Raw genomic sequence first — 27,675 nt, forward strand, 5'->3', positions numbered from 1 at the left:
GTGTTGCTCGTCTTTCGCCCCACTCCGATCTCTGTAATAACCAATGAAATCTTGCGTGAGTAGCGCGTATTTTAAATTCAATTGACACTATAGTTAACATATACATATGTTAAATACAGGTTTCTACATAAGCCGTTTCTAAATTGTGTTTGGATACTGAACGGAATCAACGAAGGACGCTTAATGACAAAAAACTAACGTCACTTAGAGCAATAAAAGTTACATAATGTTTTGGAGCGACAAAAAAAATTTTTTACTCCCAAGTACAGCTCTGCCCATGGACGAATGTTTAGCTTTTTGACGTGAAATTAGAAGGACTTTCGGCCGAGATGCAAAGAAAAAATATTATTTATAATAAATTTTGTAAGCTAAAAATTTAATATCGAATACTTTCCGTGTGAGTCAATCTCTATGTCATATGAACCTATAAGATCATATATGACCAAATATGTTACTTTTTTTTGTCATATATGTTACGTATACGATCTTATACGCTCCATATACAATTCATATAAAATAGTATATGTCTCATATAAGATTATGTATGTTTCATACATGAACTATATGAGGCCAATTCCCCATATACGATTATACGAGAAAATTTTTTTCCGGGAAGTCATTAAGAATAATTTAATATAATATATAATATATAATAATATATAATATAATATATATAATATATAATATATAATAAAAATAATATAAAATATAATATATAATAATAAAATAAATTAAGAATAATATACTATTAGTTTTAACCAAATATCCAAAAAATTCTCATCGCATAATAAGTCAAATTGATTCCCAATTATCTTTTACTTCATGTGCTTCACAGTTTTTTTGTTATTAAAAAAAATAATGACGATACCAATATCTTCAGTGGTTATCAAAATATTGAAAATAGATAAAAACCTGACATGCATCTGTTCATCTTTAACCCTTCGTTAGTCGCGTCAAAATTTCTTCCTAGTTTGGTCGCGCCGCGGGGAATCGCCGCAATGTTAAAATTAATGCGACGGTGCCACATTATAAGCAACATTTTGGCGCTTATTTTAAATTAGTTTATTAAAACTATCATACATGATTGGAGCGCCTCTTACCGGATTCAACATTTGGCAACAGCGCTCATAAAATTTTCCTGTCTTGTTTGGTCGCGTAGTGAGGGAATCGCCGCAATCGACTCATTTTGGATAATAAAAATTGAATTATTTAATAAATATGAGTTATTAAAAATGTTTTGACGGGTCCACTCGATTCTAAAAAGTGTAATTTAGGAATATATCGGTGCATTTGTATTGATGACATTTAGTTGCATGATAATTATACAATTACTAAAAAGTGCGGCGATTCCCTCATAGCGCGACCAACGAAGGGTTAAATGTTATTACATGTTTTAAAATGACATAAAATGTAAAAATATTACAAAATACGAATTAAAAAAACCGACCGTACTACAATAGCTTTCTAATTGAGAGCTAATTAATAAAATTTTAATAAATTAAAAAAATCGAATACTCGAGTGAACGAACGACATGTTCAATATAGTTATACATTGCCAATATATAGATGTACGAAGCCTACCGTTAATTTACTGGTACATTGACCCTAACGTAATCTTTATCTCAATTTAGCCAAGCAGAGCAAGACTGAGCCTATTACATTACAACTTAATCACCACTCCCTTGTTTCAAAAATTTTTCACAAAACAAAAATCACACTAAAACTCCGAGTCTCAATTGTCAAATTGATTGCAATGAATTGTCTAGAAATCGATAAATAAATAAATACGATTCAAGTCAAGTAATCACGTAATATTTCTAAGAAACTAGAGCTAATGATACATCCAAGTGCAACATTATGCAATTATCTTCAATTTCACATATGAACAATAACTTTAAAAATCATTGATTTATTGACAATTAATAATTAAATAATGAACATGATAAATTAAAATTATTAATAATTATTTTATTTATTTGTTCATTTAAAATGGAATTTTTTAAATTATTATATTTAAGATATTGTCAAGGATTTAAATAGTTTTTTACGTAAATATGAAATCAATATCATAAATAATGATAAATTATTATAATATTTCCTAGAAAAGCAATGAATTGACGTAAAAAATTATTTTCACACTAGGAAAATTAGGGATTTAATCAATTAGATGATGTTAAATAAGTGAAAGAGTTAATAATTATTTGTCGATAAAATATTTGTAACTGCTGACATCAGAACCACACGTAATATTTGACCCAATTATTATAAAAAAAATACAATAATCATTGTTGCAAAATACTGGACATTCTCCTTACAGAAGTAATAAATTTTCCAACAAAACCTTTGTAACAATGATTATAAAATTTTTTTATAATTTCCTATTAATCAGATATCGATAGAAAAAAAGCCAACATCGATGCCCTTTTTATATTCAAGGTTTCAATAATAAGCTAAATATCTAATGTATGCATGAACACAAGGATAAACAATTATATTGAAATTATATATATTTTTATACTTCTAAATCAAACTCAATCTTTTAAACCGTCCTTCTCTTTGCAATCCTTGAATTTTTTCAATGTTAATTAAGTGCAGTATATAATTGCGGCATGTGAATGGCTTTAAAATAAAGAAAAAAAACGCTAGTGAACAATAATAATCTAATAGTCATGTAAATGGATTTGTGTTCATATAACACAATGTAAAAAGTTTTCTTCACTAATAAGATCATGTATAGATAAACTTGAGTTAATACAAAATAGCCATAGAAGCATTAATTATTATCTTGATTGCGTAATTAGTCGGAAGTGAATTTTTTAACGTTGAGAAAATTGAAAATAAAATAAATACTAGTATCAGACTCACTTGGAGATTGTTAAAGTGTGGTGGTTCTTAAGTAAACAATAATCTGCACGTTTAATAATTTTTTATTATTTTTTAAATATCAATTATGTTGATAAACTTTCAATTATTGTTAATAACTAATAAATAAGTAAGACAATTCATTTTTTTTTCTTCTATTTGAAAAAAAAGTTTTTTTGTAAGTGGTTTAGTTGTGATGGGCACTAGAAAGTATGTTAATCCCAATCCGAGGGAAAAGTCGAATTTTTTTGCAGTATTGTTTTGGACTTGGACATATAAGATATTTAAGACAGGGTATACTAAAGATTTAGGTCCTGAAGATTTATTTTATCCACTGAACCAAGATCGTTCAGATGTTCTTGGAGATCGATTAGAAAGGTAAATCAAATATTTGGTGAAAAATAATTTTTTTTTATGATTGTTAATGAAATTCTAGAAAAATTCGCAATATATTTTATTATTCACCGAAAATGATTAAATGAAAATTTTCATTATTTTCTGTTGTTTAATTTAAAAAACATTCGTTTTCATTTCTAAAAGTAGTAGAATAAAATTTATTATATTTTATATTTTATCTAGAATAGAAGTATTTTTTACGTTAATTAAAAAAATCTGTAAAGAGTTCCAAAAATTCTAAATATTTTGTTATTAAGACGAAATTATCGAATAAAAACTTTTTTCTTGTTTTGTTTGTTTTCATTTAATTTGAAAGACGTTTTTCATGATCATTAAAAAATTTACAGAATGATTTCTAAAATAATTGTAGGAAAAATATTCTAGGTATTTCTCCTTTGTTCAAAAATGTTAAATTTTAAACAATAACATTTTTTTTAATTTAATTTTCTTTTTTAAAACTTTTACAATTTTCAGAATGTTAAAAAAATTATAGAATATTACTAAAAATAGTTATGGTACAAACTCTTAAAGCTCTAAAAATTTTTTCATTTAAAATATCAACATTAATTATAATTAACGGCTTAATTAATCATTCAAAATAAATATATATTATATGTTCTCAGAACATTGTTACTTAAAAATTATTGAATATTCATTAACAAGAAATAATAATCTAATTAATTCATCACCTAGAGAATGGTATCAAGAATTAGAAACAAAAAAGAGATCTAAAGGACAACCAAGTTTTTTTGCAACAATTATTCGTTGTTTTATGTGGGAATTTATACTTTATGGTATTCTTCATGCATTTAACGAGTTTATCCTTAGGTAAATAAAAATCAAAACTTAACAGAATTTCTTAAAAAAGGGAAAATAATGGAATAATTCTAATGATAATTTTTTCTCTTAGATTAGGAGCACCGATACTTCTAGGAAGACTTTTAAGATACTTTCGAGAAAACAGTGGAACAAATTACCATGAAGCACTGATATACGCTGCAGGAATAAGTTTAGCGATAGGAATGAATGCAATTACCATGAACCAATCAGCATTTGGGACAAATAATATTGGTAGCAGGATTCGAATAGCTGTTTGTTCAATCATCTATCGGAAAGTAAGAAATCTATCAATAATTTGAATAAAAAATAAATTATATTTTGGAGGGCCTGTACTTATTTTTTGATACGGCCCGGAGCGAAAGAACTACCTTAATAAGCTAAAATTTTTTTAATCATTAATAAAAAAATACTACTGTAAAATCAAATTGATGGTTGACATTTATAATACATTTATCTCTATATAATAATTTACCTATCAGAAATCTTTTTTTTTTTATTAGAAATATTTTATCATTAAAAAAAAATAAATGTAATTTTTCAAATCCGACAGATGAATTAATTATCCAAATAAGTACAGCGCACCCTCGAGAATATTGTTCAGTACAGAAAAAATATAATAAATATCTTATTAGTCTACAGTCGATAACAAACCAGAGTTCTCTAATTACGGCTAACCAATAATCGGCAAAAAAATTGTTAATTCATCATTACTTAATTAATTGATAATTTCGAAAATAAAATTATCAATATAGATTATTTCATTTTTAATAGTAACCAACCCTGACGTAAGAATATTCATTAAACTTATGCCCATCTGTTTACATTCTGCATCAGATTGCTATTCATTGTCTGACGTTAAATTTCCTGACGACAATCTTATATCTTATCTTGTTTCAGAAAAACGGAAAATACATACATAAATGACTAACGTATATTAGTTATTAGGAAATCTATAAAGTAATTGGTAATTTCATAAATCAAATTAAAATTTAACAAAGTCATTGGTAATATTTGAAATGAAATCACAATTTACAAAGATAATTAGAGATAGTTTTTTTTTTAAATTATTAACTACCAAAGTAATTAATAATTTTATAATTCATATTACTAAATTAATAACTAGTCATTTAACAAGGATGAAATGAGGATTTTTTTGGTAATCTTATAACATTACGATAAAATCAATTTCTATTTCAGTAATGTTTTAATTAACCATTTATTCATATAAAATATTCATTATATATTAATTAAAAAATTTTTTACTATTTTAACAATTCAGAAATCTATATTGTAATTATTTTTAATAACTAGAATTACTCATTCATAATTAAAAACTATAAATAGTCATAAATGTATATTTATTTAATTCACAGTGACTTTAGATTCATAATGAATGAGTAACAAAACTAATTTCAATATTAATAATGATATGATATATTATAATTATATAATCAGTCTTAATTAATGAACCTGTTAAAAGTTTATTAAAACATAATGTTAATTACAAACAATGTGATTTATAGAAAAACTTCAATTGAATGCTACACTTGAATATTGATGATTGAATTGTTTCTTAAAAAGTTTAGATACGAATAAAGGACACAATAATGATCATTAATTAAAAGTTAATGATCTATGATAAAAATATACATAGATAATTATTTTTCTTGTTTAAAAAATAAGATTAAAAAAGAACCAATATGTTAACTTAACTTATTAATTGCAGGCATTGAGACTTAGCACAACATCATTTGGAGATACTGCACCAGGAAAAGTGGTGAATTTGATAGCTAATGATGTTAGTAGGTTTGACACAGTAACCAGCATCATGAACCACATGTGGTCTGCTCCAATATCAGCTTTGATAGTAGGTTACATCCTGTATTCAGAAGTTGGATGTGTTGGAGTGCTTGGAGTAGCTGTAGTCTTCTTTGTGGTGTCTATTCAAACATACGCAGGAAAGTTATCATCAAAGTTTCGATTGCGAACAGCCATTAAAACTGATGAGAGAGTTAGATTGATGGATGAAATAATATCAGGAGTTCAAGTGATCAAGATGTATGCTTGGGAGAAGTCTTTTTGTGTAATGATTGCAATGACTCGAAAACTAGAGCTAAATATCATCAAAAAATTTTCATGGATTCGTGGAGTTTTTTTAACATTTGAACTATTTACAACACGAGCTGCTATTTATTGTACTCTTGTTGGAATGATGCTTTGTAATCAGAGGTTAACTGCTGAAAAAGCTTTTATGTTTTCTTCCTTTTTTAATATTCTTTCGCAAACAATGTCATCATTGTTTGTACGCAGTGTAACTGAAGCAGCCGGATGTATAGTAGCGATTCGAAGATTGCAATACTTCTTAATGTATGATGAAGTAGGTGGAATAAATCAAACGATTAAGGTTTCTTCGACAGAAAAGAAGCAATTTACTGATGATGATAACGATGATGATGATAATGATCAAGGAGTTATGAATGAAAAGACGAGGATGTTGCCCAATTTAATCAATCATGATGTTAATTGTAATTATAATAGTGATGTCATAGAAAAGGCAAAACCGAATGAAAGTGTAACAACAGCAGTGGATCTGGTAAACTCAATAAATCATGTAGCAAATCATAAGCCAGATGGTGATAACTGGGCTGTGAGGATTATAAACGCGACAGCAAAATGGGAGCCAAGTAGTCAAGAAAATACTCTAAATAAAGTTACCATCAAGCTGGAACGAGGAAAACTGTATGTCGTGATTGGAGCAGTAGGAGCTGGCAAGAGTTCACTTATTTCTGCAATTCTTGGTGAACTTCCACTAGCAGAAGGAAGCATAGAAGTGCGTGGTGGGCTGAGTTATGCTGCTCAAGAAGCTTGGGTTTTTGGCTCGACCGTTCGGCAAAATATTATCTTCGGACAACCGTACGACCGCCAACGCTACCAAAAAGTCGTCAAAGTTTGTGCACTACTGAGTGACTTCAAACAATTCCCCCAAGGCGACCAGACAATAGTCGGAGAAAGAGGAAGCTCATTGTCAGGAGGACAGAAAGCAAGAATCAATTTAGCTCGTGCTGTATATCGTCAAGCAGATCTCTATATCTTAGATGACCCACTGAGTGCTGTTGACACTCACGTGGGCAAGCATCTATTTGAAGAATGTCTAGAGAGATATTTATCAGGAAAAACAAGAATCCTCGCTACTCATCAGCTCCAGTACATTAAAGACGTCGACGGCATTATCCTACTTGAACATGGATCCTCCAAAATGTTCTCCAACTACGTCGACCTTCTCGCTCAATGTCCAGAGTATGCTACTCTTCTAGCCTCTGACTCATCACAAGATACCGATGAATCTTTCTCTGAAAAATGTCACATACGGATGCGAACTAAATCCAGTATAAGTATAAGTAGTAGGACTTCAGAAGCCAGTTACACGGATGCTGATACTGAAGATTATCACGACAATTGCTTCAAAATGGATACGATTGAAGCTACATCAAAAGGAGTCATTCAAGGATCTATTTTGATTAAATACTTCACATCTGGTTGTAGCTGGGGTTTGATTATCACAGTAGGATTATTTTTTATTTTAACACAATGCACCACAAGTGGAGTTGATTACTTTATCTCTATTCTCGTAAACGAAGAAGAATCAAGATATAAAAGCCACTTCACATCTCGTAATCATACTTTACCAATAAACACCAGTAATTATATTGATAATTACAATATCACACCGGCTCTCAAGTATATCTACATCTACTCAGGACTAGTCCTGTCAATATTTGTCATTGGAATCATCAGATCATTTGTGTTTTTCCAATTCTGTGTAAATAACAGTCAAAGTCTGCATGACCAAGCTTTTGGAGCTCTTATAAGAACAAGTATGCGATTTTTCGATACAAACTCTAGTGGAAGAATACTGAATAGGTTCTCTAAAGACATAGGAGCTATTGATGAACAACTTCCTAAAGCGTTGCTTGATTCAGGCCAAATAATAGCACTGATGGTGGCATCATTAATTATTGTATGTGTTGTAAATCCTTTCTTTTTAATTGCCATATTAATAATTGTATTCATATTTTACTGGTTAAGAAAAATCTACCTTAAAACAAGTAAGAATGTTAAGAGACTCGAAGGAATGATGAGATCACCAGTATTTACTCATTTAAATACTACAATTAACGGTCTCAGAACAATAAGAGCATGCGGAGCACAGAACGTTCTAACAGCAGAGTTTGATATTCTTCAAGATCGTCATACCTCATCTTGGTACATGTTTTTAGCAACGAGTATAGCATTTGCATTTGCATCAGACATTTTTTGTTTTTTATTTATAACAGCTATTACGTTCAGCTTTCTTTTGTTTGACTTCGGAATCTCAGGTGCCGAAGTTGGTCTAGCAATATCAACAGTACTAGCGATAACAAGAAAAATACAGTTTGGTATGCGTCAAGGTGCTGAAGTAACGAATCAGATGATGTCGGTAGAGCGAGTTTTAGAGTATTCACTTTTACCGCCTGAGGAGAATATTGCGGAAGATAAACCGACCAAGAAGGATAAAAAAAAAGGGTTACAAGTGACGTCAAAAACAGTACATGCACCAGAAAATTGGCCAACAGAGGGATGCATCAAGTTCCAGAATGTATTCATGCGTTATTCCGAGGAAGAGCAACCGGTACTTAAAGGACTTGAATTGGTGATTAAACCTAGAGAGAAGGTCGGGATTGTTGGGAGAACAGGTGCCGGTAAATCTTCATTGATCTCTGCTCTGTTTCGTTTGGCCAAGGTCGAAGGAGTCATTGACATCGATGGAGTGGATACTGGATCTATTTATTTAGAAGAGTTGCGTAAAAAAATCTCTATTATACCTCAGGACCCTGTTCTGTTCTCTGGAACCCTGAGGAAGAATTTGGATCCGTTCAACGAATTCCAAGATTCTCTGCTCTGGGCAGCTTTAGAAGAAGTCGAGCTGAAGGAGGCTTTCACTGGATCTAATGGTTTAGAGTCACGGGTATTTGATCGTGGTACAAACTTTAGTGCCGGCCAAAGACAGCTGGTCTGTCTTGCTCGAGCTATTCTTCGAAACAACAAAATTCTTATGCTTGATGAAGCCACAGCTAATGTCGATCCTCACACTGATGGTCTCATCCAACGTACCATTCGTAAAAAGTTTGCCAACTGCACTGTACTTACTGTCGCACATCGACTCAACACCATCATGGACAGTGACAAAGTCCTGGTGATGGAGAAGGGACGAATGGTCGAGTTCGATCATCCCTACATCCTGCTTAAAAATGACTTTGGCCATTTTACCTCACTCGTCAAAGAAACCGGTCGTGCTATGACTGAACAGCTCACTCGCATTGCAAAACAAGCATACGATTATAAGCAGAACGAGAGAAATTAAATCACCAAATAAAATGAATTTATTTATCAAGACCCATGTGCTCAATTTATCAGTATTTTTTGAATTATCTATTTGTACAGATGCATATTTAAAATATGTAATATAATATTTTTACTCTACTTCTTATAAAAATAAGTGAATTACTTTACTCTATTTGATAATAATAAATTAAAAATTGAAAAAAAGTTAATCATTATCTGTTGTTCATGATATATTTCTAGTTGTAAGTAAATTCATTATATTTCATACTGGTTATCACCACAAGCATCTTTAGTAAGTTATGAATCACGAACAAGGTCATTAGATCTGAACTATTCACACAAATCCGCATGCTGTATAGTAGCAATGCTATGTAATCTTCATATCATATCATGCTTGAAACACGCACACAATAAATCAGAAAGCAAAGGCTGACATTTGTATTATCGCCAGCTGAGTTCCGTCTCATTTACTTCTATATGGTAGCTCACTTTTGTTACGACAGTGCTGTGAGTAGTACTGTCGATAATTTTGTATTTATTTTATATTTATTTCAAGGTTACATTTTCTTTTATATTATTTTCTACGGCAAAATCTATGCATTCACATAAAAACGTCTATGAATTCATTAGTGAAGTCAAATTGTTTTCATTTTTTAACAAAACTCAAAAGATCATCAATATAACCTAACCAAAGTACAACCAAGAAAATCATTTGTAGTGAATTTACAAGTTATGTCTCAACTTGATCATGCAATCTAAATATTAATTATTAACACAACAGAGTAAATAAGGTGAGTTGACTATCAATTAATTGTATTAATTCATTAATATTTTGTTTTCTAATTTATTTTAGGTTACTTTCAATGTTGTTCATGTCATTAAATGTATGAATCAATGAATAAAAACATTTTCGTGAAAATAACACTCAACAGCCATTTTCAACTAAACTTGATTAGCATTAAATAGTGTCAGTGATAATAATAATAATAATAATAATAATAATAATAATAATAATAATAATAATAATAATAATAATAATAATAATAATAATAATAATAATAATAATAATAATAATAATAATAATAATAATAACAATAATAACACTATTAATTTGTGATTCAACTTGTTAATTTATCATGTCACTATTTTCATTTTCCATTTATGAGCTTAAAAACTAATGTTATGATGGGTACTGTATTGTAATTTCTCTGAATGAATATAATTAATTATAATTGAATGTTATCATTGAGTAAATTAAAAGAAATATTTTTTATCAAATGGTAGAATTGATTAGACACTGTTGTAAAGTTTATTTTGGTTTTCAAAGATATTAACATCCAATCCAATAATAATTTTGTAAGGAATATTTTCAATGTCTATTATTTTTCTTTGTTTATTAATTCATAGTTAATTCGTGTTCATTGAAATAATAAAGTATTGTTAAGAGTAATTAATTAATTAAAATATAATAATAAAATTGGTTTTTTCATCACGAGGTAATGGTTACTACAGTAATAGTGTGAAAAGTATCGAGTTCATTAATAATAGAGTGGATCAAAAAATATTGAAAGTAATTTATCAATTAACATACTCGTGTTTGAAGCCTAAAACAATTGTTTCATTACCACTTGAATGATCACTGCTCAAATAATTGCTTCATGTGACATACAAAAAGGCTGTAATTGAATTTCTGTATTAATGGCATACAAAATAGCAGCTCAGATATTATTTGTTTTGCATAATTTTTGATTGATCCATGGGTATTATCTTATCAACTGTAAATTAAATTGACTTAAAATCAATTTCTAACTAAATATAATTGGGTCATAAATATGAGAGAGAAAGAGAGAATGGAAACTCATCAGAAAAATAAGATAGTCCTATCTGTTAATATAAGACTGCTATCAACTCATTTTGCAAGTCATGTAATGTTTCAGCGGTGTAGCATACAAAATCTTCTTAACAGATATAATACTTTTTATCTGACATATTAAATTGTTTTTTTCTAATTTATGCTAACTAAGCATGAGTCCAATATTTTTTTTCACTAAATGTTGTGATCTCTATAAATTTGTATCCAAAATAGAGCTCAGAATTTTCAATGAAATAATTAATAAACATATTATTCCATAATATTTCTCAAAAATCTTATACTATTAAGCGTCTAAAAATATAAACGAGTTATTCACTAAATTAAAAAAATTACTTCTTTTTTCAGCTTTTCTATTCCCAACAAAAATAATAGTACTCAGTTTACATCGTGAAACGTATGAAAAATCTCGAATTTTTTTTGTTAAACCCTAAACTTTTTTTACTTCCAAAAAATTTGTTTATCATCACTATTGCTTTGAATCATCATAAGTTGAATGAAAAAAAAAAACATTGTGGCAAGAACAATTGAGATTTTCTTCATTTAACAATTTTCACCTATTGATTCACGTTGATGAACAAGAGTATGCAATCTTCCTCTACGTAGCTAAATGATTATTACCAGATAAACAGATAAAAAGATAAGATATTCAAACACATCCATCTTAATCGAAAAAATATATAATTCTCCATTTTTCTTCAACAATGATTAAATTATTATTGAACCACTTGTGACTATCAAAAACTTTAAAAAACAAGTTATTTTAAATGATGAATTAAAAATTAATGAGTAATAATTGATTAACTTGTTTATCAGAAACAACTCAATGAATTGTTTCTTTAACATTTCAGATTTGAATATCTAATGGAATGCCAAGTGACAATCACACACTAGTCAGCCTTACATACATTCACAGTTAGAAAAAATTTCAGAAAGAGTATTCAACTATTTCATCAGTTTCCAAATTACCTAATAAGATACCAAATAATTGTGATCTTCAATATTATTCCAAGCAACATCAAAAGTGAAAGTGTACTTATTTTTATGTTCAGTGTACTTACATATGTTATGCAATAACCACGTCAAGATAAATCCATCATCAGCAGGTACTTAGAGATCATTTTGGATCAATTACCTGTGGAGCTAATGTCCAGTTCAATATTACCATGGACGCAAGCAAGGCAAAAGTTCATCCAAATCCCCGAGAGAAGTCAAACATTTTATCAGTGTTATTCTGGACTTGGACACTTAAGTTATTCAGAACTGGATACTCGAAAATTCTAGGTCCTGCCGATCTGTTTGACCCATTGAAAACTGATCGATCTGGAGTTCTTGGCGATCGACTGGAGAAGTAAGTCATTAGTCATTAATTAGTTTAACAAATGAATAATTGCAAAAGTGAATTTTAATCTCTGTTTTTAGACAATGGTTCCTGGAATTAGAATCTAAGAAGAAGTCAAAAAAGAGGCCGAATTTTTTAACAACAATTTTCCGGTGTTTTATGTGGGAAATCTTTTTTTACGGTGTTATTCACGCATTCAATGAATTTATTCTTAAGTAAGTTGATAAATGAAATTATCAACCAACAACCTTAACTAATCAATATCTTGTCCAACACACCTCCTATGTTACAGAGCTTTTCCAACCCCTCAGACATCTCCAATTCCGTTGGCCGAAGTTTAATCTAGAAAAATTCTATTTCAGGCTAGGAATTCCGATTCTGTTAGGAAGACTTTTGAGATATTTCAGAGAAAATGGCGGAGTGACTTACAATGATGCGCTGATGTATGCAGGAGGTATTTGTCTAGCAACAGGAATCAGTGCAATCACATTAAATCAAACGCTTTTTGGAGGTTACCATTTAGGTGGTAGGATAAGGATAGCTGTTTGTTCAATAGTTTACCGCAAGGTAATTCAAAAAATTACTCCAACAAAATCTAAGATTACGTAATGAACTTTAATATTCACATTAATACAAGTAAACATTTCAGGCACTAAGATTAAGCACAACTGCTTTTGGCGACACAGCACCTGGTAAAGTTGTAAATTTAATCGCCAATGATGTCAATCGATTCGATTTAGTATGCATCTTATTTCATTACATGTGGTCATCACCACTGTCTGGATTGATAATTGCATATTTCTTATACGATGAAGCCGGCTATGCTGGTATAATTGGATTATTAGCAGTTTTTATTGTGGTTCCTATTCAATCGTATACAGGAAAATTATCATCAAAATTCCGACTTCAAACGGCTATAAAAACTGATGAACGAGTGAGACTAATGGATGAAATAATATCAGGAGTTCAAGTAATTAAGATGTATGCTTGGGAAAAGCCTTTCTGTATTATGGTAGCATTAGCTAGGAAATTGGAACTTAAAGTAGTACAAAAATTCTCTTGGATACGAGGAATCTACATGACTTTTAATTTATTTACAACAAGAGCAGCTATCTATTGTACACTTGTAGGAATGATGTTTTTTAGTCAACAAATAACTGCCGAAAAAGCATTTGTAATCGCTTCCTTTTTCAATGTTCTTGCTAACACAATGTCAGCAATGTTCGTTCGTGGTGTGGCTGAAATTGCCGAGTGTATTGTAGCAGTGAGACGTTTACAGTATTTTTTGATGTATGATGAAGTTGGTCAATTAAATAAATTGACTTATCCTGACAGATCATCAGTTATTGAAGAAGAAACAACAACAGTGGATCTGGTAAACTCAATAAATCATGTAGCAAATCATAAGCCAGATGGTGATAACTGGGCTGTGAGGATTATAAACGCGACAGCAAAATGGGAGCCAAGTAGTCAAGAAAATACTCTAAATAAAGTTACCATCAAGCTGGAACGAGGAAAACTGTATGTCGTGATTGGAGCAGTAGGAGCTGGCAAGAGTTCACTTATTTCTGCAATTCTTGGTGAACTTCCACTAGCAGAAGGAAGCATAGAAGTGCGTGGTGGGCTGAGTTATGCTGCTCAAGAAGCTTGGGTTTTTGGCTCGACCGTTCGGCAAAATATTATCTTCGGACAACCGTACGACCGCCAACGCTACCAAAAAGTCGTCAAAGTTTGTGCACTACTGAGTGACTTCAAACAATTCCCCCAAGGCGACCAGACAATAGTCGGAGAAAGAGGAAGCTCATTGTCAGGAGGACAGAAAGCAAGAATCAATTTAGCTCGTGCTGTATATCGTCAAGCAGATCTCTATATCTTAGATGACCCACTGAGTGCTGTTGACACTCACGTGGGCAAGCATCTATTTGAAGAATGTCTAGAGAGATATTTATCAGGAAAAACAAGAATCCTCGCTACTCATCAGCTCCAGTACATTAAAGACGTCGACGGCATTATCCTACTTGAACATGGATCCTCCAAAATGTTCTCCAACTACGTCGACCTTCTCGCTCAATGTCCAGAGTATGCTACTCTTCTAGCCTCTGACTCATCACAAGATACCGATGAATCTTTCTCCGAAAAAAGCAGTATGCGTCGACAGTGGTCTAGTTTAAGTAATCGCAGTAGAATATCAAGCGATGCTGATGTTGAAGAAATCGATGAGAAAAATATGGAAATTGATAACATTGAAGCTACATCAAAAGGAGTCATTCAGGGATCACTTTTTATTGGATACTTTAAATCTGCCGGCAGTTGGTGTTTTGTAATTACTGTTGCAATTTTTTATGTATTAACTCAGTTCTTAGTTAGTGCCACTGACTTCTTCATCCCAATTTTAGTAAACGAAGAAGAGTCTCGTAATAGAGTCTTTTTTTCTTCCAAAAATGTTACACTTGTCTCTTTACCGGATTACGACATCACCCCAGCTATTCTCTATATCTATATCTACACTGGACTGGTTTTATCAATCTTTATTGTTGGAATCACCAGATCTTTGTTATTCTTCAATTTGTGTGTTCGCAACAGTCAAAGCCTTCATGACCGATCCTTTGGAGCTCTTATAAGAACGAGTATGCGATTTTTTGATACGAATCCTAGTGGAAGAATATTAAATAGATTCTCTAAAGACTTGGGAGGCATTGATGAATTACTTCCGAAAGCTCTTCTCGATGCTGGGCAAATAATTTTGATGATGTGCGGATCATTAGTCATAGTGTGTGTTATAAATCTGTTCTTTCTAATTCCACTATTTGTGATTGCGTTTATATTTTACTGGATTAGAAAGGTTTATTTAAAAACTAGTAAAAATATCAAGAGACTCGAAGGAATGATGAGATCACCAGTATTTACTCATTTAAATGCATCGATAAATGGACTAACAACTATCCGAGCTTATGGAACTCAGCAGATATTGAAATTCGAGTTTGATAAATTTCAAGACGTTCATACTTCATCATGGTTCATAGTTGTAGCAACAAGTATAGCTTTCGGATTTTCTCTAGACGTTTTTTGTTTTTTATTTATAACAGTTATTACGTTCAGCTTTCTTTTGTTTGACTTCGGAATATCTGGAGCTGAAGTAGGTCTTGCTATAACAACAATAATGTCTTTGACCGGGATAATTCAATGGGGAATGCGTCAAAGTGCTGAAGTAACGAATCAGATGATGTCGGTAGAGCGAGTTTTAGAGTATTCACTTTTACCGCCTGAGGAGAATATTGCGGAAGATAAACCGACCAAGAAGGATAAAAAAAAAGGGTTACAAGTGACGTCAAAAACAGTACATGCACCAGAAAATTGGCCAACAGAGGGATGCATCAAGTTCCAGAATGTATTCATGCGTTATTCCGAGGAAGAGCAACCGGTACTTAAAGGACTTGAATTGGTGATTAAACCTAGAGAGAAGGTCGGGATTGTTGGGAGAACAGGTGCCGGTAAATCTTCATTGATCTCTGCTCTGTTTCGTTTGGCCAAGGTCGAAGGAGTCATTGACATCGATGGAGTGGATACTGGATCTATTTATTTAGAAGAGTTGCGTAAAAAAATCTCTATTATACCTCAGGACCCTGTTCTGTTCTCTGGAACCCTGAGGAAGAATTTGGATCCGTTCAACGAATTCCAAGATTCTCTGCTCTGGGCAGCTTTAGAAGAAGTCGAGCTGAAGGAGGCTTTCACTGGATCTAATGGTTTAGAGTCACGGGTATTTGATCGTGGTACAAACTTTAGTGCCGGCCAAAGACAGCTGGTCTGTCTTGCTCGAGCTATTCTTCGAAACAACAAAATTCTTATGCTTGATGAAGCCACAGCTAATGTCGATCCTCACACTGATGGTCTCATCCAACGTACCATTCGTAAAAAGTTTGCCAACTGCACTGTACTTACTGTCGCACATCGACTCAACACCATCATGGACAGTGACAAAGTCCTGGTGATGGAGAAGGGACGAATGGTCGAGTTCGATCATCCCTACATCCTGCTTAAAAATGACTTTGGCCATTTTACCTCACTCGTCAAAGAAACCGGTCGTGCTATGACTGAACAGCTCACTCGCATTGCAAAACAAGCATACGATTATAAGCAGAACGAGAGAAATTAAATCACCAAATAAAATAAATTTATTTATCAAGACCCATGTGCTCAATTTATCAGTATTTTTTGAATTATCTATTTGTACAGATGCATATTTAAAATATGTAATATAATATTTTTACTCTACTTCTTATAAAAATAAGTGAATTACTTTACTCTATTTGATAATAATAAATTAAAAATTGAAAAAAAGTTAATCATTATCTGTTGTTCATGATATATTTCTAGTTGTAAGTAAATTCATTATATTTCATACTGGTTATCACCACAAGCATCTTTAGTAAGTTATGAATCACGAACAAGGTCATTAGATCTGAACTATTCACACAAATCCGCATGCTGTATAGTAGCAATGCTATGTAATCTTCATATCATATCATGCTTGAAACACGCACACAATAAATCAGAAAGCAAAGGCTGACATTTGTATTATCGCCAGCTGAGTTCCGTCTCATTTACTTCTATATGGTAGCTCACTTTTGTTACGACAGTGCTGTGAGTAGTACTGTCGATAATTTTGTATTTATTTTATATTTATTTCAAGGTTACATTTTCTTTTATATTATTTTCTACGGCAAAATCTATGCATTCACATAAAAACGTCTATGAATTCATTAGTGAAGTCAAATTGTTTTCATTTTTTAACAAAACTCAAAAGATCATCAATATAACCTAACCAAAGTACAACCAAGAAAATCATTTGTAGTGAATTTACAAGTTATGTCTCAACTTGATCATGCAATCTAAATATTAATTATTAACACAACAGAGTAAATAAGGTGAGTTGACTATCAATTAATTGTATTAATTCATTAATATTTTGTTTTCTAATTTATTTTAGGTTACTTTCAATGTTGTTCATGTCATTAAATGTATGAATCAATGAATAAAAACATTTTCGTGAAAATAACACTCAACAGCCATTTTCAACTAAACTTGATTAGCATTAAATAGTGTCAGTGATAATAATAATAATAATAATAATAATAATAATAATAATAATAATAATAATAATAATAATAATAATAATAATAATAATAATAATAATAATAATAATAACAATAATAACACTATTAATTTGTGATTCAACTTGTTAATTTATCATGTCACTATTTTCATTTTCCATTTATGAGCTTAAAAACTAATGTTATGATGGGTACTGTATTGTAATTTCTCTGAATGAATATAATTAATTATAATTGAATGTTATCATTGAGTAAATTAAAAGAAATATTTTTTATCAAATGGTAGAATTGATTAGACACTGTTGTAAAGTTTATTTTGGTTTTCAAAGATATTAACATCCAATCCAATAATAATTTTGTAAGGAATATTTTCAATGTCTATTATTTTTCTTTGTTTATTAATTCATAGTTAATTCGTGTTCATTGAAATAATAAAGTATTGTTAAGAGTAATTAATTAATTAAAATATAATAATAAAATTGGTTTTTTCATCACGAGGTAATGGTTACTACAGTAATAGTGTGAAAAGTATCGAGTTCATTAATAATAGAGTGGATCAAAAAATATTGAAAGTAATTTATCAATTAACATACTCGTGTTTGAAGCCTAAAACAATTGTTTCATTACCACTTGAATGATCACTGCTCAAATAATTGCTTCATGTGACATACAAAAAGGCTGTAATTGAATTTCTGTATTAATGGCATACAAAATAGCAGCTCAGATATTATTTGTTTTGCATAATTTTTGATTGATCCATGGGTATTATCTTATCAACTGTAAATTAAATTGACTTAAAATCAATTTCTAACTAAATATAATTGGGTCATAAATATGAGAGAGAAAGAGAGAATGGAAACTCATCAGAAAAATAAGATAGTCCTATCTGTTAATATAAGACTGCTATCAACTCATTTTGCAAGTCATGTAATGTTTCAGCGGTGTAGCATACAAAATCTTCTTAACAGATATAATACTTTTTATCTGACATATTAAATTGTTTTTTTCTAATTTATGCTAACTAAGCATGAGTCCAATATTTTTTTCACTAAATGTTGTGATCTCTATAAATTTGTATCCAAAATAGAGCTCAGAATTTTCAATGAAATAATTAATAAACATATTATTCCATAATATTTCTCAAAAATCTTATACTATTAAGCGTCTAAAAATATAAACGAGTTATTCACTAAATTAAAAAAATTACTTCTTTTTTCAGCTTTTCTATTCCCAACAAAAATAATAGTACTCAGTTTACATCGTGAAACGTATGAAAAATCTCGAATTTTTTTTGTTAAACCCTAAACTTTTTTTACTTCCAAAAAATTTGTTTATCATCACTATTGCTTTGAATCATCATAAGTTGAATGAAAAAAAAAACATTGTGGCAAGAACAATTGAGATTTTCTTCATTTAACAATTTTAACGCTTAAATGTACTTGAACAATTTTTTATTATCCAAGGTGTTCTTTTTCGCTTTCTTGAAATTTCGTAAAAGAGAGAAAATTTCAGTAACACTCAATAAAAACGATTTTTAGTTCGAAAATTAAAAAATTAAAAAAATACTTAAAGAATCTGACATTCAATCCAAGAACTTTTCATTTCTATGCTACAATTTTTGTTGCTTTTTTGATTTTTTGCACGTCTTCTGTGAAAAATATCATTTAAGATTATCTCAAGCAAGTGAATCGTCACCAATTGATCTATGTTAATGCACAAGCCAGTTAAGAAAAAAAAACTTTATCTAACAATTAAGTCTATTAGACGAATACTTGCATTGTTCTATGGCTGTTGATGATAGACAGTGTAATCGAGTATGCAATCTTCCTCTACGCAGTTAAATAACTATTACCAGCACTAAAAGTCTCACATAAATGATCCAAGATCGTTTGAAAATCAACACTAAAATAACAGTACATTGAAGATTATTCCTTTGCTTCTCTATATAAAGTACATTCTCTTTAGAACATATTACTTAATGCATATTATACAATATTTATCAACGTTATTCTTTATCATAATTTGAATGACATTATGATTTATACTTATCATATATTGAGTTATCTACAGATACATCAATATGGCAAAAAAATAACTGAAAATCATTTGTCATCATTGAGTAAATATTGTATATTTGTTTTGTAATTTTAATATTAGTTTGAAATGTTAATTAAAATCAATCATGCTATGAAAATATTAATGAGTCATTCATAGATTTTTCTTACTTAAAACTCACTTCAAGCTTTTACATGACATGGTACCAATTATTGCATCTTTTTTTGCGATCCTTATGAATAAAAATTACAACTTCCTAAAAATATCTAAAAATCAATTAATTCAGACATTGATTCTTTTTTATAATATCTCTAAATATCCTTTTACGCTCTAAAATTTCAAATTATAAATTTTTAAACCCAGACGAATCACATAATTAATTATCGCAGTACTGGTCATCCGTATAGGAATTTGCTGTAATGCCATTTTCGAAACTACGTTTCTGTATAGTTTAAGATAAATTCTATTGACTTATAATTAATGCCTATGCTGCAGGCAATAAGCTGCTCGCAATCCTCGTTTTGATAGGAATACGGATTAAAAACACGTTTATGAATTAGTTTTTCATTAATAGTTACTACCTTAAATAAATTTTTTAAATACGTCAGTTGTTTTCAAAACGTTGTAGAAGGAAAGACAAATTTTTGCAATGCCTTTCGAAAAAAAGTTTGTCTTTAAAAAATAAAAGATGATGAGTTGCAGGAATTTCCGTATAAAGGGACCAGTCTAGGGCTAAAATTTTTTCAAGCTTCTGAACGATGTGACAAAAATAATGACATCCTTCTGCTATTCCTAAAAAAAAAATTGTTTCAAGTTTAATTCCATTCATTAACTTACATTAATTGCAACAAAAAATGATTAGTGTCAGCTATTAAATTAAAATAATGAATTTTATGATATCCTAATGATATTATTGGATGATATAGAAAGGCACTAAAGATATTTCATCATATCTATCAAATTCAATTTTAAAAATTCGTTATTTCACTTTGAAGATGATTCATTTATTTTTCAACTACACGCTAACATCAAGTCCTTCAATAAACAAGTTATTTTAAATGATGAATTAAAAATTAATGAGTAATAATTGATTAACTTGTTTATCAGAAACAACTCAATGAATTGTTTCTTTAACATTTCAGATTTGAATATCTAATGGAATGCCAAGTGACAATCACACACTAGTCAGCCTTACATACATTCACAGTTAGAAAAAATTTCAGAAAGAGTATTCAACTATTTCATCAGTTTCCAAATTACCTAATAAGATACCAAATAATTGTGATCTTCAATATTATTCCAAGCAACATCAAAAGTGAAAGTGTACTTATTTTTATGTTCAGTGTACTTACATATGTTATGCAATAACCACGTCAAGATAAATCCATCATCAGCAGGTACTTAGAGATCATTTTGGATCAATTACCTGTGGAGCTAATGTCCAGTTCAATATTACCATGGACGCAAGCAAGGCAAAAGTTCATCCAAATCCCCGAGAGAAGTCAAACATTTTATCAGTGTTATTCTGGACTTGGACACTTAAGTTATTCAGAACTGGATACTCGAAAATTCTAGGTCCTGCCGATCTGTTTGACCCATTGAAAACTGATCGATCTGGAGTTCTTGGCGATCGACTGGAGAAGTAAGTCATTAGTCATTAATTAGTTTAACAAATGAATAATTGCAAAAGTGAATTTTAATCTCTGTTTTTAGACAATGGTTCCTGGAATTAGAATCTAAGAAGAAGTCAAAAAAGAGGCCGAATTTTTTAACAACAATTTTCCGGTGTTTTATGTGGGAATACTTTATCTATGGCGTTCTTCATACATTCAATGAATTCATTTTGAGGTAAGTTGATGAATAAAATTATCAATTAACATATTCAACTGATTATTACTTTATCAAAGAGACAGCTATCTAGCTTTAAAAGTAATGTTTATATAACAATGATAAGAGACCGCAAGTAGAAAATGAAAATTTCATGTAGACCAGTGTTGAAATATTTTCAGAAAATTAATGTAAAAAATTTTTAAACGTAACCATTTTCTCTAATTCAACTAGCTTCATATTTTGGGAAACAAATGGTTCCGCTATGGTTCCAATAAGAGCAGATGAGAGAAGCTCTAAATCCATGTTGATACTCTGCATTATTTTTCTCATTGCTCTAAACAAACCAAAATTAACTTAATCTTTAATCTCTAATCTGTTTTAATCTAACAAACGTAAGAATATTTTACATCTCAGTACTGTTCTTATTGTGATCATCCCATTTTTATATCATTGGATATTAATCTCCAATAGTTTGTTAAAGAAATTCTTATTCCAGGTTAGGAACCCCCATTCTTTTAGGAAGACTTCTGAGATATTTTCGAGAAAGTGGTGGAGTGACTTACAATGATGCGCTGATGTATGCAGGAGGTATTTGTCTAGCAACAGGAATCAATGCAATTACCATTAACCAATCAATTTTCGGAGCATTCTACCTGGGTGGTAAAATAAGAATAGCTGTTTGTTCAGTAGTTTATCGCAAGGTAATGAACGATTCTATTATTCTATTTCTTGGTATAAAATGATACTTCAAAAGCCACAGACACTCTGATAGTGGTTCTGTATAATGAGACGGTCACATGACTTGTGTATTTTATTTCATTTATAAATAGAAAAAGAATTTCAAGTACTAATATCATTTTTTATTCTTAAGAAAAATAATTTATATTGTTTTTAAAATTAATTAAAACTTTCTTGGAATTGCTTTAAGTAGATTTATGTAAATACTTAACTGCTATCTATTTTGTAATGACAGTCATTAATAAAAATACTTGATTCAATAAAAATAGAATTTTCATATTAAACAAAAATTTCCATTTCAACTTAAATTCAATAAACTCCATTAATGACTGAAAATAAATTAAATACTTAAGCATTCTTTTATATAATGAAAATCTATATTGTTTTGAAAAATACAGTAATTTTCCTGCAAGTTAAATTTCATTTTTAAGTTCCACTTGTAAAGAGAATTATTATAGATAACAGCATTTAATTAATCCCATTAATACAAGTAAACATTTCAGGCGCTAAGATTAAGCACAACTGCTTTTGGCGACACAGCACCTGGTAAAGTTGTAAATTTAATCGCTAATGATGTCAATCGATTCGATTTGGTATCAGTATTCATTCATCACATGTGGTCTGCCCCACTTGCAGCACTGATAATTGGATATTTTTTATACGTCGAAGCTGGTTACGCTGGCATACTGGGAATAGCAGCTGTTTTTGTTGTGGTTCCTATCCAATCGTATACAGGAAAATTATCATCAAAATTCCGACTTCAAACTGCTATAAAAACTGATGAACGAGTGAGACTAATGGATGAAATAATATCAGGAGTTCAAGTAATTAAGATGTATGCTTGGGAAAAGCCTTTCTGTGTTATGGTAGCATTAGCTAGGAAATTGGAACTTAAAGTAGTACAAAAGTTCTCTTGGATACGTGGAATTTTCATGACTTTTAATTTATTTACAACAAGAGCAGCTATCTATTGTACACTTGTAGGAATGATGTTTTTTAGTCAACAAATAACTGCCGAAAAAGCATTTGTATTCTCTTCCTTTTTTAATATTCTTGCCCATACAATGTCAGCAATGTTCGTTCGTGGTGTTGCTGAAATTGCCGAGTGTATTGTAGCAGTGAGACGTTTACAGTATTTTTTGATGTATGATGAAGTTGGTCAATTAAATAAATTGACTTATCCTGACAGATCATCAGTTATTGATGAATCAAATCCAGAAGAGAAACGCTTAAAATCAGAAATTCCGTACATTGATGATGATAATGCTGATGTTATAGAAAAGGCAAAACCGAATGAAAATGTAACAACAGCAGTGGATCTGGTAAACTCAATAAATCATGTAGCGAATCATAAGCCAGATGGTGATAACTGGGCTGTGAGGATTATAAACGCGACAGCAAAATGGGAGCCAAGTAGTCAAGAAAATACTCTAAATAAAGTTACCATCAAGCTGGAACGAGGAAAACTGTATGTCGTGATTGGAGCAGTAGGAGCTGGCAAGAGTTCACTTATTTCTGCAATTCTTGGTGAACTTCCACTAGCAGAAGGAAGCATAGAAGTGCGTGGTGGGCTGAGTTATGCTGCTCAAGAAGCTTGGGTTTTTGGCTCGACCGTTCGGCAAAATATTATCTTCGGACAACCGTACGACCGCCAACGCTACCAAAAAGTCGTCAAAGTTTGTGCACTACTGAGTGACTTCAAACAATTCCCCCAAGGCGACCAGACAATAGTCGGAGAAAGAGGAAGCTCATTGTCAGGAGGACAGAAAGCAAGAATCAATTTAGCTCGTGCTGTATATCGTCAAGCAGATCTCTATATCTTAGATGACCCACTGAGTGCTGTTGACACTCACGTGGGCAAGCATCTATTTGAAGAATGTCTAGAGAGATATTTATCAGGAAAAACAAGAATCCTCGCTACTCATCAGCTCCAGTACATTAAAGACGTCGACGGCATTATCCTACTTGAACATGGATCCTCCAAAATGTTCTCCAACTACGTCGACCTTCTCGCTCAATGTCCAGAGTATGCTACTCTTCTAGCCTCTGACTCATCACAAGATACCGATGAATCTTTCTCCGAAAAAAGCAGTATGCGTCGACAGTGGTCTAGTTTAAGTAATCGCAGTAGAACTCCTGATCCTAGTGGTGCTGATACTGATGCTGAAGATGACGACGAAAAGAATGTTGAAAACGACAATCTGGAAGGAACGTCAAGAGGAGTTATTCAAGGATCGATTTTTATCAAATACTTCACATCTGGAGGCAACTGGTGTTTTGTTATTACTGTTGCTATCTTCTTCGTATTAACTCAGTTTTTAGCCAGTGCTAGTGATTTTTTCGTTCCGATTCTCGTGAACGAAGAAGAGTCTCGTAACAAAGACTTTATTGTTTCCAAAAACTTCACTTCTTCTCCAATCGGTTATATACAAAATTATGACATTAACCCAGCTATTCTCTATGTTTACATCTACACTGGACTGGTTTTATCAATTTTCATTGTTGGAATCACCAGATCTTTGCTTTTTTACGTTTTGTGTGTTCGCAACAGTCAAAGCCTTCATGACCGATCCTTTGGAGCTCTTATAAGAACGAGTATGCGATTTTTTGATACGAATCCTAGTGGAAGAATATTAAATAGATTCTCTAAAGACATGGGAGCTATCGACGAATTACTTCCGAAAGCTCTTCTCGATGCTGGGCAAATAATTTTGATGATGTGCGGATCATTAGTTGTCGTTTGTGTTGTAAATCCAGTTTTTCTGATTCCACTATTTGTGATTGCGTTTATATTTTACTGTATTAGAAAGGTTTATTTAAAAACTAGTAAAAATATCAAGAGACTCGAAGGAATGATGAGATCACCGGTATTTACTCATTTAAATGCATCGATAAATGGACTAACAACTATCCGAGCTTATGGAGCTCAGCAGATATTGAAATTCGAGTTTGATAAATTTCAAGACGTTCATACTTCATCATGGTATATGTTTATAGCAACCAGTACAGCCTTCGGCTTTTCTTTAGACATTTTTTGCTTTATCTTTACGACAATTGTTACTTTTACTTTTATTCTGCTTGATTTCGGAATATCTGGAGCTGAAGTAGGTCTTGCTATAACAACAGTAATGTCGATGACTGGAATGATTCAATGGGGAATGCGTCAAGGTGCTGAAGTAACGAATCAACTGATGTCGGTAGAGCGAGTTTTAGAGTATTCACTTTTACCGCCTGAGGAGAATATTGCAGAAGATAAACCGACCAAGAAGGATAAAAAAAAAGGGTTACAAGTGACGTCAAAAACAGTACATGCACCAGAAAATTGGCCAACAGAGGGATGCATCAAGTTCCAGAATGTATTCATGCGTTATTCCGAGGAAGAGCAACCGGTACTTAAAGGACTTGAATTGGTGATTAAACCTAGAGAGAAGGTCGGGATTGTTGGGAGAACAGGTGCCGGTAAATCTTCATTGATCTCTGCTCTGTTTCGTTTGGCCAAGGTCGAAGGAGTCATTGACATCGATGGAGTGGATACTGGATCTATTTATTTAGAAGAGTTGCGTAAAAAAATCTCTATTATACCTCAGGACCCTGTTCTGTTCTCTGGAACCCTGAGGAAGAATTTGGATCCGTTCAACGAATTCCAAGATTCTCTGCTCTGGGCAGCTTTAGAAGAAGTCGAGCTGAAGGAGGCTTTCACTGGATCTAATGGTTTAGAGTCACGGGTATTTGATCGTGGTACAAACTTTAGTGCCGGCCAAAGACAGCTGGTCTGTCTTGCTCGAGCTATTCTTCGAAACAACAAAATTCTTATGCTTGATGAAGCCACAGCTAATGTCGATCCTCACACTGATGGTCTCATCCAACGTACCATTCGTAAAAAGTTTGCCAACTGCACTGTACTTACTGTCGCACATCGACTCAACACCATCATGGACAGTGACAAAGTCCTGGTGATGGAGAAGGGACGAATGGTCGAGTTCGATCATCCCTACATCCTGCTTAAAAATGACTTTGGCCATTTTACCTCACTCGTCAAAGAAACCGGTCGTGCTATGACTGAACAGCTCACTCGCATTGCAAAACAAGCATACGAAAATAAAAATAACGATCAGCTATAGTGCCAAATTACTAGCTTCTGTTTACTTAAACACCCCCTTAATTTATTCTCTTTATTTTAACACCTAGTTCTTTCGTCTGGTCTTATGATCACCTATAGCAAGTTCTGATCTTTTCTGTATGGATTAAAAAAATAACCATTGACTTTGTGTTTATTCTAATGCTCAAGAATTGCAAAGAAACGAAAGTCGATCATTTTCATATTCTCTTTTCCTTTCCATTAATTATACATTGCTTGGATATGAATTTTTCTTATAACTTTCTACAGATGTTCATGCTAATACGTTAAACATTACATTCAATGATGAAAAAATGTAAATAGATAGATACATATAAATCTAATCAGAGTGTCATTTGAGGACATTTCTTAAATACAAGGTATTATTTGAGGACATTTGTATAGTTTTGGGACAGTCCCCAAAAAAAAATCATGTATCCAACGTATTATTTTAGCCACTGGTCTATATACGAGGTATTATTTGAGGACACGACGTTGCCACGTTGTCATGAAATTTTTTTGTTTTTTGAAAAAAAAAGGTGAAAATGAGGGCAAAGGTACACTCTAATTGCATACGCTGTACTTGCAGAGTTATTTTTTTTCTTTAACCGTGCGGCCGGAGCCTGCACGGGAATTTTGCAAATCGAGAGGGGGATACCAGTCCCCTGTCTCCAAATAATACATTAGATGGATTTATATATATACATTTATATAAAAATTATGATCTATAAAACCATATATATTTATGTCATCAGTAATATATTTTTAAAAACATAAGTTATTTTTATAAAAGTTATTATAGAAATGTAATTAATTATAAATCTTTTAAATTATCTCATGTTAATTGCAAAAGTACTTGGAAAACGTATTACTTATTACAAAGAAAAAAAAAGTATGCATGGATGTATAAATATTTTAATCAATAAAAATTATGATCTTCTTATTTAAGCTTAAAAACAATCAATCAAACAAGTGCCTTAGTTAATGTAATATTTTACAAATAATTTATTTTTTAAAAAATGCATCGCCAAAGTTCTTATGTTTTTGCTCTTTTTGTTATTTTATTTTTAATTCTATTATTATCTTTGTTAATATTAGTGCTATACATAGGTATTAACATAGGCTATTCTTG

The 27,675-nt window shown here is 31.3% G+C and overlaps 3 protein-coding genes across 8 annotated transcripts; all 3 read left to right on the forward strand.

The window, feature by feature from the left end:
• Positions 1-5,074: 5,074 nt before the first annotated feature.
• LOC118068789 (multidrug resistance-associated protein 4-like) lies at positions 5,075-16,973 on the forward strand. Of its 2 annotated transcripts, XM_035086501.1 has the most exons (5): positions 9,772-10,271; positions 12,202-12,701; positions 12,773-12,907; positions 13,055-13,259; positions 13,342-16,969. In XM_035086501.1, the coding sequence occupies exons 2-5, from the start codon at positions 12,517-12,519 to the stop codon at positions 16,843-16,845; spliced, it is 4,029 nt and encodes a 1,342-aa protein (XP_034942392.1). In that variant the 5' UTR covers positions 9,772-10,271; positions 12,202-12,516; the 3' UTR covers positions 16,846-16,969. The 2 variants fall into 2 exon arrangements, with proteins under 2 accessions (XP_034942472.1, XP_034942392.1); XM_035086581.1 differs by lacking the exons at positions 9,772-10,271; positions 12,202-12,701; positions 12,773-12,907; positions 13,055-13,259 and adding exons at positions 5,075-5,177; positions 5,825-7,430 and having other exon boundaries at positions 14,807-16,973.
• LOC118068919 (probable multidrug resistance-associated protein lethal(2)03659) lies at positions 7,449-9,596 on the forward strand. Its single transcript, XM_035086702.1, has one exon. It carries the CDS (start codon positions 7,469-7,471, stop codon positions 9,497-9,499), a length of 2,031 nt encoding a protein of 676 aa, XP_034942593.1. The 5' UTR covers positions 7,449-7,468; the 3' UTR covers positions 9,500-9,596.
• Positions 16,974-17,098: 125 nt separating the features above from the next.
• On the forward strand, positions 17,099-27,628 carry LOC118068524 (probable multidrug resistance-associated protein lethal(2)03659). Of its 5 annotated transcripts, none has more exons than XM_035086112.1 (6): positions 17,099-17,617; positions 21,001-21,181; positions 21,253-21,500; positions 21,572-21,706; positions 22,170-22,389; positions 22,930-27,628. In XM_035086112.1, the coding sequence occupies exons 3-6, from the start codon at positions 21,316-21,318 to the stop codon at positions 26,545-26,547; spliced, it is 4,158 nt and encodes a 1,385-aa protein (XP_034942003.1). In that variant the 5' UTR covers positions 17,099-17,617; positions 21,001-21,181; positions 21,253-21,315; the 3' UTR covers positions 26,548-27,628. The 5 variants fall into 5 exon arrangements, with proteins under 5 accessions (XP_034942003.1, XP_034941921.1, XP_034942185.1 ...); XM_035086030.1 differs by adding an exon at positions 17,680-17,793 and having other exon boundaries at positions 21,001-21,500; positions 22,930-27,627; XM_035086294.1 differs by having other exon boundaries at positions 17,099-17,333; positions 21,001-21,500; positions 22,930-27,627.
• Positions 27,629-27,675: the final 47 nt, after the last annotated feature.

This window comes from Chelonus insularis, unplaced genomic scaffold (genome assembly GCF_013357705.1).
Source record: "Chelonus insularis isolate UGA/USDA-ARS -01 unplaced genomic scaffold, ASM1335770v1 contig_111_pilon, whole genome shotgun sequence".
Lineage (NCBI taxonomy): Eukaryota > Metazoa > Arthropoda > Insecta > Hymenoptera > Braconidae > Chelonus > Chelonus insularis.